The 15062-nt window shown below is 39.7% G+C and overlaps 1 protein-coding gene across 12 annotated transcripts in view; it reads right to left on the bottom strand.

The window, feature by feature from the left end:
• SAP130 (Sin3A associated protein 130) overlaps positions 1 to 15062 on the bottom strand; it is a 79267-nt gene that overhangs the window by 36066 nt on the left and 28139 nt on the right. For 9 of the 12 annotated variants that reach the window (XM_026510227.4, XM_026510231.4, XM_026510233.4 and 6 more), the window contains 4 exons: positions 14668 to 14809; positions 11403 to 11524; positions 6152 to 6454; positions 5299 to 5476 (listed from right to left, as the gene is read on the bottom strand). In XM_026510227.4, coding sequence (XP_026366012.1) covers positions 5299 to 5476; positions 6152 to 6454; positions 11403 to 11524; positions 14668 to 14809 — 745 coding nt within the window. The remainder of the gene's footprint in view (positions 1 to 5298; positions 5477 to 6151; positions 6455 to 11402; positions 11525 to 14667; positions 14810 to 15062) is intronic. The other 3 variants (XM_026510230.4, XM_026510232.4, XM_026510237.4) reach the window with 1 other exon arrangement.

Genomic DNA, 15062 nt, shown 5'->3' with positions numbered 1-15062 from the left:
GGTATACATTCATATGTTCAAAATTTTATTATGTTTCAAGTTTTCCATAATAAAAAGTAAAAAATAAACAAGACCAACTCCACTAACTACCCCCCCAAAAAGCAAAGAAAATCATTAAACCTAATGAGATACACCACTATACATCCACAGAACAACCAAATTTAGACTGCCAATAACAAGCGGTTGGTGATTATGAATGCAATGATCCCCACGGGCTGCTTAGAGTGCAGGGGTATAAACACTTGGAAACACTGTTGCCAATGTCCACCAGAGCTGAACATAAGTATAGTTTCCAACTCAGCAAATCCCCTCCGAGGTACCCATTTACCTATGTATCAAAGGTCATACAAAAACATTCAGGATAACATTATGGCCCCAAACTGGAAACCACCCAAAGACCTATGGATAAACTATGGTATTGTTATACAATTGCATTTCATATAGCAATAAAAAAATTACTATCACATGCAATAAGGTGGATGAATTACATCAAACCAAGGGAAGGAAGGTGGACTCACACAAAAACGTGTAATGTATGATTCAGTAGAAGTTCAAAAAGAGGCAAAGCAAATCAACAGAGTCAAAAGAAAAACTGGTTAGTTGCCTTTGGGAGAAAGTGCTGGTATGTTGTTTTTCTTGACCTAGATAGTGGTTGTATGCTGTGTTCACTTGTGCTAACTAATCACGGCATACATGCATTATCTTTGCAGTTTTCTATACCTTAGTGAAAACGAGAGAAAGAAACTGGAAGAAAAACTTGAGTTAGCAAATACACATAACTCCTTTATTTTCTTTGAAAATAGGAGGAAAAAAATGAGGTAGGTAGTGGAGCAAGGTGGCTCAACAGAGTTTTAAGATGGAAGAAATGACAGCATGTTTATACTTACTATGTGAATGATACACTTGCGAGAAAACACTGATTAAGTAGGAAAGAGGGAGAAGCGCTACAGCACTGTTCTCAGCAGGTTAGAAAGGCTGAGATCAGGCTACAAAGGCTGAGGTCAGCAAAGTACCAAGAGTCCATTCATAGTAACTGATGAGTAGAGCATGGGATACAGATGCTGGCAGGAAAGGAGATGTAAGAGCCGGAGTTGGTGGAAATTCTCTTTTGGGTGTTTCCATTTTTCTCAAAAAGTAGGGAACAAGTTCATCATCTAGTAGTGAACATGGATGAGAAGGTGTGGAAGTTTTGAGAGGAGCAGAGGTAAAACAGCTATCCAGGAGAGTGGCTTAGAAAGCATTCTGTGTTGGTCCCCTATAAGATCCTAGTGGAGGTTTGTGAGGTTAAGCAAGGCCAGCCAACATGGTTGTTTACCCCACCACAGTCTGCTGCACAAATTCAGCAGAAAGTTGAATTTGACTCTGGTTCTGACAAAGTGAAGGGGGGGTAAGGAAGTGGGGGCTCTATGCAAGGAAGTGATCGTAATGGACCACAGGAAATGAGTCAGGGAGAGCAGGGAAAGGCCATGAAAAGCAGCAAGGAATAACGCAAAGGTGGTAGTAGCTTCGGTGGATCGAAGGTTCCCCGGTGGGTACTGCTGGAGTTGCAGTACCAGTGCCGGCAGGCAGGAAGACAGAAGTTAGGGGGACTGGCGGACAGAAGAGGTCAGGGAAGGCTTGTGCTTGTGGGTGTGTGCTGCTGATGGAAGGGGTTGGACAGGGAAGCATTGGAGCAACTGAGAAGCCAGAGAGCTGGGAAATCATTTTGGACAGAATGAGAGCCAGACGTTATGGATCTTCTGAAGGACAGACAAACATACCCACAAATCAAGTAGAATCTGATGCAGCCTCTTGAGCTGCCCTGACCAACAAGGTAGCCTCTAGCCATATGGGGCTACTAATCACTTGACTGGGGGCAAGTGCAAGTAGGAGCAAAATTTTTAACGATAGTTCATTTAAATAATTCGTATTTAAAGCTGATCTCTGATTCAGTTATTAGAAAACTCTGCAGTGTACTTGGAATAACTTGGATATGTGAAAGTACTTTTTCAACTGCAAATTTTATGAAATCTGAATACAGACTGAATGCTTTCCAAGAAGGATGGCCTGAAAGTGGCAGCGAGGCACAAAGAGGGCATCAACCCCACCACCAGGCCCAGTGACAGAAGGATGGGGAGGAAAGAGAGCCACTACTTTGGACAGAGTGTAGGAGCCCAGACCCTGTGGGAGAACCAGATTCTAGTTAGTTAGACTCTGTGGCAAATGAGAGCAGTGTGCCCCATGGAGGAGGCAGCAACCAGACTGTACCTCAGTGACTTCAAGCCCTCCAAATCCACACAAAAATGAGCACCATCCAGTGGGAAACAGGCAGACTCTCTACAGGGCTCTTCCTGGGAGAAGAAATGTGAATGTGTTCCTATAGAAATGCAGACTACAGAGAGAAATCACAACCAGGACTGAGGATGAGGGAAATGCGGGAACTTGTACATGTGATGGAGGTGTTAATTCATGGTTTGTTTTGGAAGGTACTTCGGCAATACCTGTCAAAACTAACAATGTACACATCCAGAGTTTCCTCTTCTTGAAATTATCCTAAAAGCTACAATGAGTCCACAAGGACCGCTGGAGGATAATGTCTGTCTTGGCAATGTTTTAAGAGTGAAAAATGAAAAATAATCCAAATGGTTTATCAGTGATTATGTACATATATGATGGTCTATCTTTATACTTAAATATTACGCATTCTTTAAAAAAAACAATGTAGAACTATATGTAGTGATATGAAAAAATGTCTCCTTTGTATGAAGAAAAAAACTAAAATCATGTAATATTCCACTTTTCTAGAAAATGTTTATAAATACATTAAAAGAATTATGTATCACCTAAATACATTATGTATCACCTAAAAAAAAAAAAAAAGAAAGAAAGAAGGCAGGCACACTCAAAGAGGAAGGATACAGGGAATTCTGATGACAGAGTCAATTACAGAGGCACAGCAGTAGGGTCATAGGGAGGCGATGAAGTATAGGAGAAGGGGGAAGATCTTTTTATCTCGAGGGTTATGAAATTTCAAGATGTTTATCTTAGCGTTGGTTTAACTGTGTCCACAGCATCTACTGTGCTGGGCATTTCATGGTTCTTTAAATCAGGAAACTCATGCCCTTCAGGTTTGGAATTTTTCTACGAATAATTTTTAAGTGATCTCCTTTCCTCTTCTCTGATCTCTTGCTGAAACTCCATTACTTGGAGGTAGGATCTCCCGAACTGATTCTTTTAATTTCTTGTCTTTTCTGTTTCCTATCTTTTTGTTTTTTTACTCGACTTCTGGGAGATTTCCTCGATTGTATTTTCCAACTCTTCTACTGAGTTCAATTTCTGCTCTTGTAGTTTAAATTTCAGGACACGCTCTTTGTTCTCCACGTGTTCCTTTTGTGTAGTACTGCCTTCCTGTTTCATGGATACATCTTTTTTTGTCCTTTGAAGACAGCATCCACAGTTCTGGTCTTTATTTGCTTTTGCTCTTTGTTTTTAGTTTTATTTTCATTGCCTAGCTTCCGTATCTTCCAGGCTGTGTTTTTCAGTATGTCTGATGGTTTGTATCTTGCATTGTTAGAAGGCCCCTCAGATACCTGGTTATCCTTGGTTGTGTGTTCATGATGAGGAGTCGAGGACTAACACTGGTCAGAACCTCTGAACTTAAAGAAGAACTTGTCTACTTTTTTTTTTTTTTAAGAAAGGGAGTGAAAGAGAGAAAGGGGAGTGGGGGAGGGGCAGAGGGAGAAGGAGAGAGAGTATTAAGCAGGCTCCACACCCAGCACAGAGCTCAATGTGGAGTTCGATCTCACAACCCTGAGATCATGGCCTGAGCCAAAATGAAGAGTCGGGTGCTTAACTGACTGAGCCACCCAGGCGCCCCAGACATTGCCTACTTTAAATTTCACTGTACTGTGATCTGATTCCTGACCTTACAAAATCCCTAGTGTTGGTATCTTTGCATCCTTCCCCCTGGGCTGGACAATCCCAGCAAGAAAGTAGAGTCCTCATCTCACTTTTTGTCTACAGCATTCAATTGCCAGGGTCCTGCCAGCTAAAAGTGAGAAGTGGACTGGAAGTCTCAGCCCTCTGAAATTCTGTTTCTAGTGAAATACTCCTGGCCCTCCTTATGCTGATTGATCCCAGTAGAACATCTGCAGAATTTAACCCTCTGGGTGCATGCTGCGGTTGGGAGGAGCAGTGTACAACAAAGTGTGGGTGGGGAAGGGGATGAAGGGGTCTAACCTTCTCAAACACATTTGAACCCAGCTTCCTTCTACCCCTTGTTCTTCCTGTTCCTGGTCCTTCTGAAGCTTCAGCAATTTAAATGAGGATGCTTCTCAATGTTCTCCTTTACAGACTTAAAATTCAGCTTTCTCACAGCTAAGTGAATGATCACTTACCCACCTGCTTTTCAGCTTCAAAGTTTGGTTGCTGTTGTCTTCTATTCTCCCCATCCTTGTGTGTTTATATCTTTTTTAAAAAGCCTCTTTGCTAAAATTTCTATAGGGTTTTAAGGGGACAACAAATTTAGCACTGTGTGTTCAACATGCCATGTTATGCATGAGCTTTGCCTTGCATTTTCATTGATAAGGTTTCTTTGCCACAGACTGACTTATCTTTAAAAGAGACTCCGGTCGAGGCAAAGTCCTGCACATCTGGAAACCCTATATGGACCCAGCAGTTTATGTTCTTGCTATGCTTTCAGCTTTATAATCTTCTGCTGTTGATGCACATCAGCTTGGTGGAGCCACAAAAATGCTGCTCTGAAGTGTGACTGCCCATCTTCTACCTCCCAAGTTTTCAAGGTAAGTTTCAGAGCACAGCACATACCTTCCTGTCCATGACCCACAGCAGCTCAGAGGTTCTATGGCAACACCATCCACTTCTGCTACTAAATATGACCCTTACTTAATACACCTGGGATATTATTTGCCCTGAGCAAAAATTCATGCTTGCCGATAAAGAAAAAAAAATACACAGTACACGTTAACGTGCCTACCTAGACAAGCCTGAAGGGTCTATTAGAAGCTACTCAGAGTCTAGAATTAAACTCCCAAAACTAGAGAGAACTCCTAAAATAGTATGCAATAGCTGCTTATAAACTGACCCCCTGCCAGACTCACAGATTCTTACTGTCCTACATTCTTTGCTTGGCAAGGCTCTACTGAATAAGCCTGTGGTCAAGTTATTTTGAAAGAGATTAAAAAACGCTACAGAATATGAAAGCTTAGAGTCTGCTACCAGCACTGGATGAGTGCCTACTGTTTCTACTAATTATATCCAGGACTAGAGGTGTCGTGTGGCACTACTGGGTCTACCTACCCATCCGTGGCGGGTTTCTTCCGGAGGATACTTGGCCGGGGGGATGAGCCCTGGGCCGGAGCATTGGTGCTAGCACTCTGGCTGTGGGTCTGCACCACTGTTGTTGCTGCTGGAGCAGCACTGAATGGATTGCTGATAGGGTTGGCTACAATTGTGGCGCCATCTGCCAACACCACTGCTGGAGGGCAGGGAGGGGGCAAGAGAGAACAATGAAGAAAAGGAAACAAAAGAAACATTAACTAAAATGTCAAAACAAAAACAACCAGACCACCAGAATTAGAGTACCCATGTTATGACTGTCCAATTTCAAGAAAGTAAGGGATGAGCACAATGTTCATCTGCCTAAAAGCAGATGGCAAAGTGGGAGAGGTTACTAAGTCTACTGGTGCACATTTCTCTCTGCGGTATAATCTTAACTAATAAATAAGATAAAGTACATAGCATACTTCAAGAAATAATCTCCTACAATTTTTGTGAAATACCATTGCCTCTCAATCCCTAAAAATGATACCAAAAATCCCTAAAAATGATACATTAATTTTACAGCTTTACATACAACTCTGAAGAAAATCTTAAACAGAGTGAGAACACTATAATAAAGGTGAATTTGCTCTCTCAACTTTACAGAGTGCTTCTAAACACATGCAAACACGTATTAGGCTGTTTATGTACATAATTCTTAATGTTTACAATGACTATGACAGATAAGTTCTACACAACTCATGTTAAAAGAAGAAACTAAGGCACAGAGAAATTACTCAAGACCACCAAGCCCATAAGTGGCAGAACTAGGATTTAAACCTAGTATATCTCCTTCCTCTACACCAACTTCCATGCAAAAAACTCAAATTACCTGAAGTCTTTCCTTCAGACTGAGGCTGCTGAGTACCCATTGGTGCAGGCTGAAGTCCCTGTGTGCTGATTGGGGTTGCCGAGTGAATTCCCTGTGTACCCATCGGTGCTGGCTGTATTCCCGGAGTCCCGATGGGGGCTGGCTGTATCCCCTGTGTACTGATGGGTGCTGGCTGGATCCCTTGGATATGTCGAGCATGAGAAGCATCCACTGTCATCAACTGCATGGGGTTTAGGTGGACTGTGGATGCCACCCCAACGCCAGTTTGAGCTGTAATGGCAGAGTTTGGAGCCTGGGCGGAAACTGAAAATGATGCAGAAAGTGACTACAAGAATGTTAGCTCTGATTAGACACAGTCCACATAAAGAGAAAAACACTAAAATGAAAACAGAATTTTCCACTGTAAAAGATCTAAACCCTGAGTTTTTATGTTTTTTTTTTTTTTTTTTTTGAGAGGGAGAGAGAGAATCCCAAGCAGGCTCCACACCCAATGTGGAGCCCAACATGAGGCCTGGTTCCACAACCCTGAGATCATGACCTGAGCTGGAATCAAGAGTTGAATGCTCAGCCGACTGAGCCACCCAGGCACCCCAGGTCTTTTTTTCTTTTTAAGATTTACTTATTCATCTGAGAGAGAGAGAGAGAGCACAAGTGGGAGGGGCAGAGGGAGATGGAGAGAGAAACTCAAGCAGACTCCGTGCAGAGCACAGAGCCCGATGTGGGGCTCAACTTCACAACCCGAAGATCATGACCCGAGCCAAAACCAAGAGTTGGATACCCAACCAACTATGCCACCCAGGAGCCCCATAAACTCTCATTTTTTTTTAAAACAAAGCACTATATAAAGCTCTACATATTGGAGTTTTTTTCCCCACTTCCTATTAGCGTGATATGATCTTGCTGCAGATTATAAGGAAAGGATTAAAACAAGAAAAAGGAAATCATCTATTAAATTCCAAATGTGAGCCATGCCAACTGTCCTAAATAATTAAAATAAAACTCCTGAGATACATCCGCAGCTCCCAGGTCAAGAATTTTGCTCTAATTGATGGAACCACCATCACAGGCATTTTTGATACACAGTGGTTATGAATTTTAAATTCCATATACGTGCTGAAGAGAGAGAACAAGCAAGTTTCCTTTTTTTGCTACTGTGTTTATTAAAAACAAACTTGACAACAACAAAACTAAAAACAACAGCATTCCCAGGAAGCAAAAGAGAAGGAATTTCTATTTGTGGAAAGGAAAATACAAATGATGTTTCTTCTCAGTCATCAAAACAATCCAGAAAAAGATATATGCACTCCATATTCACTGAAATGTTATCTACAATAACAAAGATATAGAAACAACCCTAAGGGTCTACTGATGGATAAATGGATAGAGAAAATGTGACATCTATCTCTACACACACACACACACACACACACACACACACACACACACACACACACAGGAGAGTATTATTTAGTCTTAAAAAAGAATTAAGTCTTGCCACTTGACAACATGGATGGACCCTGAGGGTATTATGCTAAGTGAAATAAGCCAGCCAAGGACAGAAAAAAAGCCCGTATGATCGCAGGGAATGGGGGATGGGAGAACGGGTGAAGGGGGTCAAAGGTACAAATTGCCCATTACAAAATAAGTAAGACTTGGGGATGTAATGTACAGCATGATGACTGTGGTTGATAATACTATACTGGATATCTGAAAGTTACTAAGAAGATAGATCTTTAAATTCTCATCACAAGAAAAAACAATTTGTAAATATCTGTGGTGAGGGATGTTAACAAGACTTATTATGGTGATCATTTCATGATATACACAAATACCGAATCGTTATGTTATACCCCTGAAACTAATATGTCATGTCAATGATAACTCAATAAAAAAGGGGAAACAATTGATGTAATTTAAGTTTTATAAACCATATAGTGGTTGAAAAAAGGTAAATTGTTATTGTCAGTGAGAAAATGACAGCAAAATGTTAGCACGTGTAAATTCATAGCTACTGCTACACTGCAATTCTTCCCTTGTTGTAAATGAAAGAAAAAGAAAAAAAAACAATCAACCTGACAAAGCTATTAGTTTCTTCCTGAGAAGTGAATGAACCCTTGTTTCTGTTCAGTAACAGTTGTGGGCACTTGCCTGAACATGCAGTCTATCACTATGCCAAGCCTTTCAAGATCCAATCTCATTCCATGTGCCGCATCCTCATTCACACTGCACTCCTGCCAAAACCAAACCACTCTGTTCTGAGCACATATTCTGTGCTAATACTTTATTCACACACAGCAAAGTGCTTTCCCCCAATCCCACCCCGTGGCTCTGTCCTCTGCATTCCAAGAGGCTTTCCAAATGTCACTTCCTTTAGGAAATCACTCCTGACCTCCACCCCTACCCTCTCAAGCAGAAATAACCTCTCCTAGCTCAGACGCAGGCTGGCTTTGTTCAAGCCTCTTTAATTGGAACTTGGCACTTTCTCTCTAGTAAGAGCTCTTCATGTCTTAACGCCTATGAGGCTCTAAGCTTGTTCAAAGTGAACTGTTTAAGAGTCAACTTTACAAATAGAGCCTAACATAAGACTTTACATACAGTAACAAGGTTTCAATAAATATCTGTAAAATTAATAAATGCATGAATGAGGGCACTTGGGTGGCTCAGTTGGTTAAGCATCTGCTTTGGGCTCAAGTCATGATCCCAGAGTCCTGGGATCGAGCCCCTCATTGTGTGTCGGGCTCCCTCTCAGCAAGGAGGTCTGCTTCTCCCTCTCCCTCTGCCCTTCCCCCTGCTCATGCGCTTTCTCAAATAAATAAATAAAATCTTAAAAAAAAATAAATGCATGAATAAATAAATGAATGAAGTGGAAAACATCTCTAAAACAAGTGAAACTTCAGGAACAATTTGAGAGATTGTAATCCAAAAAAGATTACTTGCAAAATATAAAAATTATGCATATACATTCATAATTACATGTTTATATCTAATACCTAATGAACCAACAAGATTCCATCTTTATAAGTAACCAGAGGCCATGAAATTGGTCTAATCCATCATAAACTATGTATTACAGAAATCTCATATTTGGCCCCATTATATACAAATTTTCCTGTCCTCTTCCTGATTTGAAAACACCTGCTTTAAAATCATTTAAAAGGAGCCACCTGAAAACAGGACACTGTAAGCTGTTTAATAAATCATTCCTTCAGTTGTGTCCATCCATGCAAAGATCCACATGTCTGAGAAACAACACATTACCATCTGTCATCTGCACCAACGATGACAGTACTGGTATTGGAAGAAATAAATTGCTGTTGACTGGACTATTCGTTTTTCTGTGTTCCTATCCATCAGGACTACCGTAGTGGTGAAAGAAGACACTTGGAAAAATAATAATGTAGAGAAACAAATGGCTGGCAGAATCCCCAATACTTCTGACAGTGCTCTTACAATGCATTTTTACAAATAAATGTTTATATAAAACGATAGTGTCTGCATAGCTTGTTCTAGCTCAGGAGAGCCTCTGCAGATCCTTTTCAGTTGGATAGCATTGAGAGAAATACACATTGGTCACGAGTTACCTAGCCCAGAAAGACAACATGACTGCACTGTTATAGAAGTATCAACTGGCTGAGCTAGATGAAGGAACCTGAAGGAAGTGCTGTTACTGATAGACTTAAGAATTTTCAGCAATTAAGGTAACACACACACACACACACACACACACACACACGAAATTTACTTCTTAATTGTCAACATGGTTCTACCATACTTTTTGTGTCATACTTTTGACCATAATCAATTAAACGTGGTTTTATCTTTATAGGATTGTTAATAAAGAACAGTTATAAGTTTCCTTTAAAAAGATGTTATTACTTTGATGTACAGCAAAATATGACAGAAAATTCAGAACAATTCATCAGCCTCTTCCCCACATTAAAATAAACCTTGGGGAGGGGCGCCCAGGTGGCATAGCTGGTTAAGCATCTGACTCTTGGTTTTGGTTCAGGTCATAATCTCAGGGTCATGAGATCAAACCCTGTGTCTGGCTCCACGCTCAGCGTGGAGTCTGCTTGAGAATCTCTCCCTCTTCCTCTGCCCCCACCCCTTGCGCACTCTCTCTCAAATAAATAAACAAATCTTCAAAAAAAAATTAATAACTAAACCTTGGGAAAGTTTTATGGAAAACAACAAAAAAACCCAATGTAGTGACTGAGGAACCTGTATCCAAAGCTATTTAAATACCTTAGAATTTGGAAGTTTTAGACCAACACTGTCCGATGGAAATTTAAGTCATACACGCAATTGTAAATTTTCCAGTTGCCACATTAATAAAGTAAAAAGCAGGCCAAATTAATTTTAATGATATACTGTGTTTAATCCAATATATCCCAAATATTAAAATTTCAAAATATAATCATTATAAAAATAATTAGTAAAATACTTTACATTCTCTTTTCCATAATATGTTATTTTCAAAATTCAGGGAATGTTTTACTAAATAAAACACATTTCAAATCAGATATTGAGTTCAGTTTTTATCAGATAAGTTTTTATCAGAAATATTTTACTTGTATTTTGGTTCATATCACTAAGTTGTTCCAAACATATTAAAAATTTCTCTAATTTTAATTAAGTAAAACAAAACAAAACAAAACCCAGTTTTTCATTTGCGCCACCCCCCTTCAAGTGCTCAATGGCTCCATGGAGCCCTGGCTGCAGTCCTGTTTCACACAGAAGGGCAACACCCACAATCTGGACAATCTGGCTCTCCTATGCCAAAAGTGAGCCGAGGGTCTCATAGGAAAAGAACACACAAACCCTGAGGATTAAGTATTGTTTTTTCTGGACTGGCAAAAAGAACACTACCTACAAGTCAGGATGGTGAGTGTTGAGCATAACTGGACTAATACTAAAAACACATCAGATATCCAGAAAACAACAGAAGCCCCATAAAAGTATGGCTTTTATCATTTTAACTGTACTGCCATTTTAAGGTATAATAAATTGTTAACATAATTATCCTCAGAGTGGGATAAAATCATATAAATACACTAACAAGTAGCAACCTTTTTACAGACCACAGAGGTGTGACCTAAAACCTTAAAGCTTCAGATTTTAGCCTTATCTGAACCTGAACATAGAAGGTGGAATAATTAAATCCATACTACAAATACTCACTGATCAATTTTCATCTCATTGCTTGCAAAAACTGGAATGTTAAAAGTCCCCTTAACAGCAGGGCTCATACCTGGATACTGTCGGATGGTGGACACGGAGCTGGTGATAGGGGTGTACGTGTGCGCAGCCAGTGGGTATGCAGAAGGTGGGTACGTTGGCAAAAAGTATTGGAACTGAACGGGAACAGACGGTCTATAGATGGAAGACAGATAATATGAGCCAAAATGGGCCTATTTTCTTCTTTACTTTCAAATGATCCTATCCCCCAGATCCTCTTCATACCCTTATATGCCATACCAACATTTCCCCAATTGTGTCCCAAATAAACTGTTAGATCAAAGGACACACATCCAGAAAGAGTAGTATTCTTAAAAATAAACGGGTACTATAAATACATCAATAAACATAAAAATATACACAGCAACAAGTACCAAAACCAACGCAGAAAAACTTAATAATCAAGGTTTTCTCTGCTCAACTCCACTCAAAGTTTACACTGGCAAATCTTACCAAATACAAGTAAAACAGATAATCCCAAACTTACACAAACTGATTCAGAAACCAGAAAAAGAAGAAACAAGATCAAACTTAACATAGCCCTGATAAGAAAACTGGATAGGGAGGATAGGAGAAAAGATTATAAACAAATCTCATTCTCTACATCAACACAAAATTTCTAAATAAAACGGAATTAAGTACTGTATAAAACAAAATATATGATGATCAAATAAGGTTTACCACAGGAAGATAAGAATGATTTAATATCAAAATTTCTATGAATGTTTTAATTCTTTAAAAAATTAAGTGTTCTAGAACAATCATTTGAAATATCACAAAAGATATACAAAAATATTTAACAGAAACATAACAATATGTTAGCTATACTAGAATTAAAAAAAAAATTACTTCCCCCTCCAAATTTTGATAGCATTCAATACTTATTCATGATATAAGTATCTGAAAAATTGGAATGAAAAAAAGCTTTGTTCCTCAATCTGAAACTAGCATCTACCAAAATCTATTCTGAAAGTTCCCAAGAATTCCCATTTAGGTCAGGAATAAGGTAAGACTGTTCACTATCTCTGCTGTATTCAACATCACATTGGAAGCTCCAGGTAACAAGAGAAACACAGGTATGAAAAATGGAAATGAAAAAATCCCTCATCCTTCAAAAAATTGTCATTATTTGTAGAAAAAATGAATACCTAGACGGGAAATCCAAGAGAATCTACAAACTTTTAGGGCTAACAGGTGTGTTCAGCAAGATGAATGGACACGAAGAGCAATATATTAAAACCTGTAAGCATTCCTACACACCATAATACTCAAACAAGAACATTTAAAAATGATCCAATTCCGAAACTACTTCATTTGCACTGTACCAGGTTCTCATTGGTAGAGAAGAGATACATAAAAGGAACGGAAGAGGTAACGGGGTTGAATCAGAAGGATCAGCATGTACTAAAGAGTTGTTTTTGTTTTTAAGATTTATTTATTTATTTTTTTAAAAGATTTTATTTATTGGACAGAGATAGAGACAGCCAGTGAGAGAGGGAACACAAGCAGGGGGAGTGGGAGAGAAAGAAGCACGCTCATAGCAGAAGAGCCTGATATGGGGCTCGATCCCATAACGCCGGGATCACGCCCTGAGCCAAAGGCAGACGCTTAACCGCTGTGCCACCCAGGCGCCCCTAAGATTTATTTTTTACAAAAGAGTGAGAGAGCGAGTGGGAGTAGGGACAAAGGGAGAGGAAGAGAATTTCAAGCAGGCTTCCCACCCGGCATGGAGTTCGATCGGCAGGGGCTCGATTCCATGACCCTGAGGATCATGACCTAAGCTGAAATCAAGAGTTGGACACTTAACTGACTGAGCCACCCAGGTGCCTCTAAAGAGTTTTTATGATGTCACATACTTCCTATTTCTGTCAGCTAAAACAGCCTGGAAGAAATGACAGTCAAGTAGCAATAAGCAGAGCTAATGCCTAGAGCCTGGTTTCTAAATGATGAAAACGAACCAGGGCTCCATGGAGAAATGGTAGATTCCAGGGCTCAGGTAATATTCAGGAGAAACTTGGAGTATCTTGTTGCAGTGGGAAATAAGGAAGGAGTAGAATGCATGGGACATGGAAAACCCACAGGAACTGGTCTGAAGAAGCTCCCAGAGAGGATCTGAGCATCAAAACAGATGACAATAATGAGTTATAATAATGAATAAACTAAATCCACGAGCCCATGCTCATTTAAAAAAATAAAATACACAACAAAATAAATGGGGGTAGATAACATTTATTTACATAAGAATGCCAACTGATAAATGTGGAAGAAATGATAGAAAAAGTCACCATTTTGCAACCATCTACTGATTCGGCCAAGAATCCTCAACAGATGCTACTGCCACTGAGTGAAAGTTTATTGAGGAACAGGGTATTTATAGTCTCCAAGTATTTTCACACATATTTAGTGGCTTACAAAGGAGAAAAACAGGGGCGCCTGGATGGCTCAGTTGGTTAAGCATCTGCCTTTGGCTCGGGTCATGATTCCAGGGTCCTGGGATCGAGCTCCACATCGGGCTCCCTGCTCAGCGGGGAGTCTGCTCCTCTCTCCCACTCTGCCCATCCCCCCTGCTCATTCTCTCTCAAATAAATAAATAAAATCTTTAAAATTAAAAAAAAAAAGGAGAAAAATATACCTTTATAGAAAAATCTGGCAAACATCACCTTCACTAGGTAATTAGTGCTGACATGGCTAACAATGAGACACAGGGGTGGCAGGAGCTCTCTGATGTAGTAACAGTGAAAAGAATGCATCACCTAAGTGGTATTTGCTCCAAAAATGCATAACCTCAATCTAACTATGAGGAAACAACCCAACAAGCCTAAACTGAAGAGAATTCTACACAAACAACTGGCCTACCTATACTCTTCAAAAATGTCACTGTATGAAAGGGAATGAAAGGCTAAAGAATCATTTTGGGTAATTGCACTGTGGTTATGAGAAGGTCTCTGTTCTTTGGGGATGAAAACTAAAGTACTCAGGGATAAAGGGTCATGACGCTGCAACCTATACTCTCAAACCAGCTCAAAATAAATCAAACACAGAAACACACCAAATGAAAAAGTAGGTACTGGTAGAATATCCATCAAAAGAAGAATGGCTAAATAAACACAGCACATTTTCATAAAATAAAAAAAAATTATACACTATTATTTTCAGGAGGAAATCTGAAAATAAAAGTATATATATATATACTATATTTCTCAGACATTCGATGTTACTGAAAAATCAAAACAATTAATGACAGAATGGGGCAGTGTAACTGGCACATTCCCTCCTACCTATTGTCACTTCGGGTTTCCATGGCCACAGGATTTGGAGAGGCCCGATGACCTGAAATGGGAATCAGGCTACTCCTCTCTGCAGGGTAATCAGGCTGGATCCGAGGAGACGTGTGTGTGATCTGCTGAGGCACCACCTTAGCTACAAATGCAAAATCCAATCATATTACCTCTCAGATGCTTTTACTGGCATGCCAAAACATTCTTGGCCAGCAACAATCTTAAGAATGCAAACAGTAATAAGAAGCCTGGATCTTCAGTTTTAATCAAAATAAAAAAAAAAAGATGAATACACGAGTCTACTGAATTATTATTTCAAGCCAATCATCTACTGATATATTCATATTCGCATACTGTTATTTGTCAAAGCAGGGTTCAACATCAATACTTCAACA

The sequence above is a fragment of the Ursus arctos genome, unplaced genomic scaffold (assembly GCF_023065955.2).
Source record: "Ursus arctos isolate Adak ecotype North America unplaced genomic scaffold, UrsArc2.0 scaffold_1, whole genome shotgun sequence".
Lineage (NCBI taxonomy): Eukaryota > Metazoa > Chordata > Mammalia > Carnivora > Ursidae > Ursus > Ursus arctos.
The sequence above is the reverse complement of the archived record's forward strand: the minus strand, read 5'-3'. Positions and strand labels throughout refer to the sequence as shown.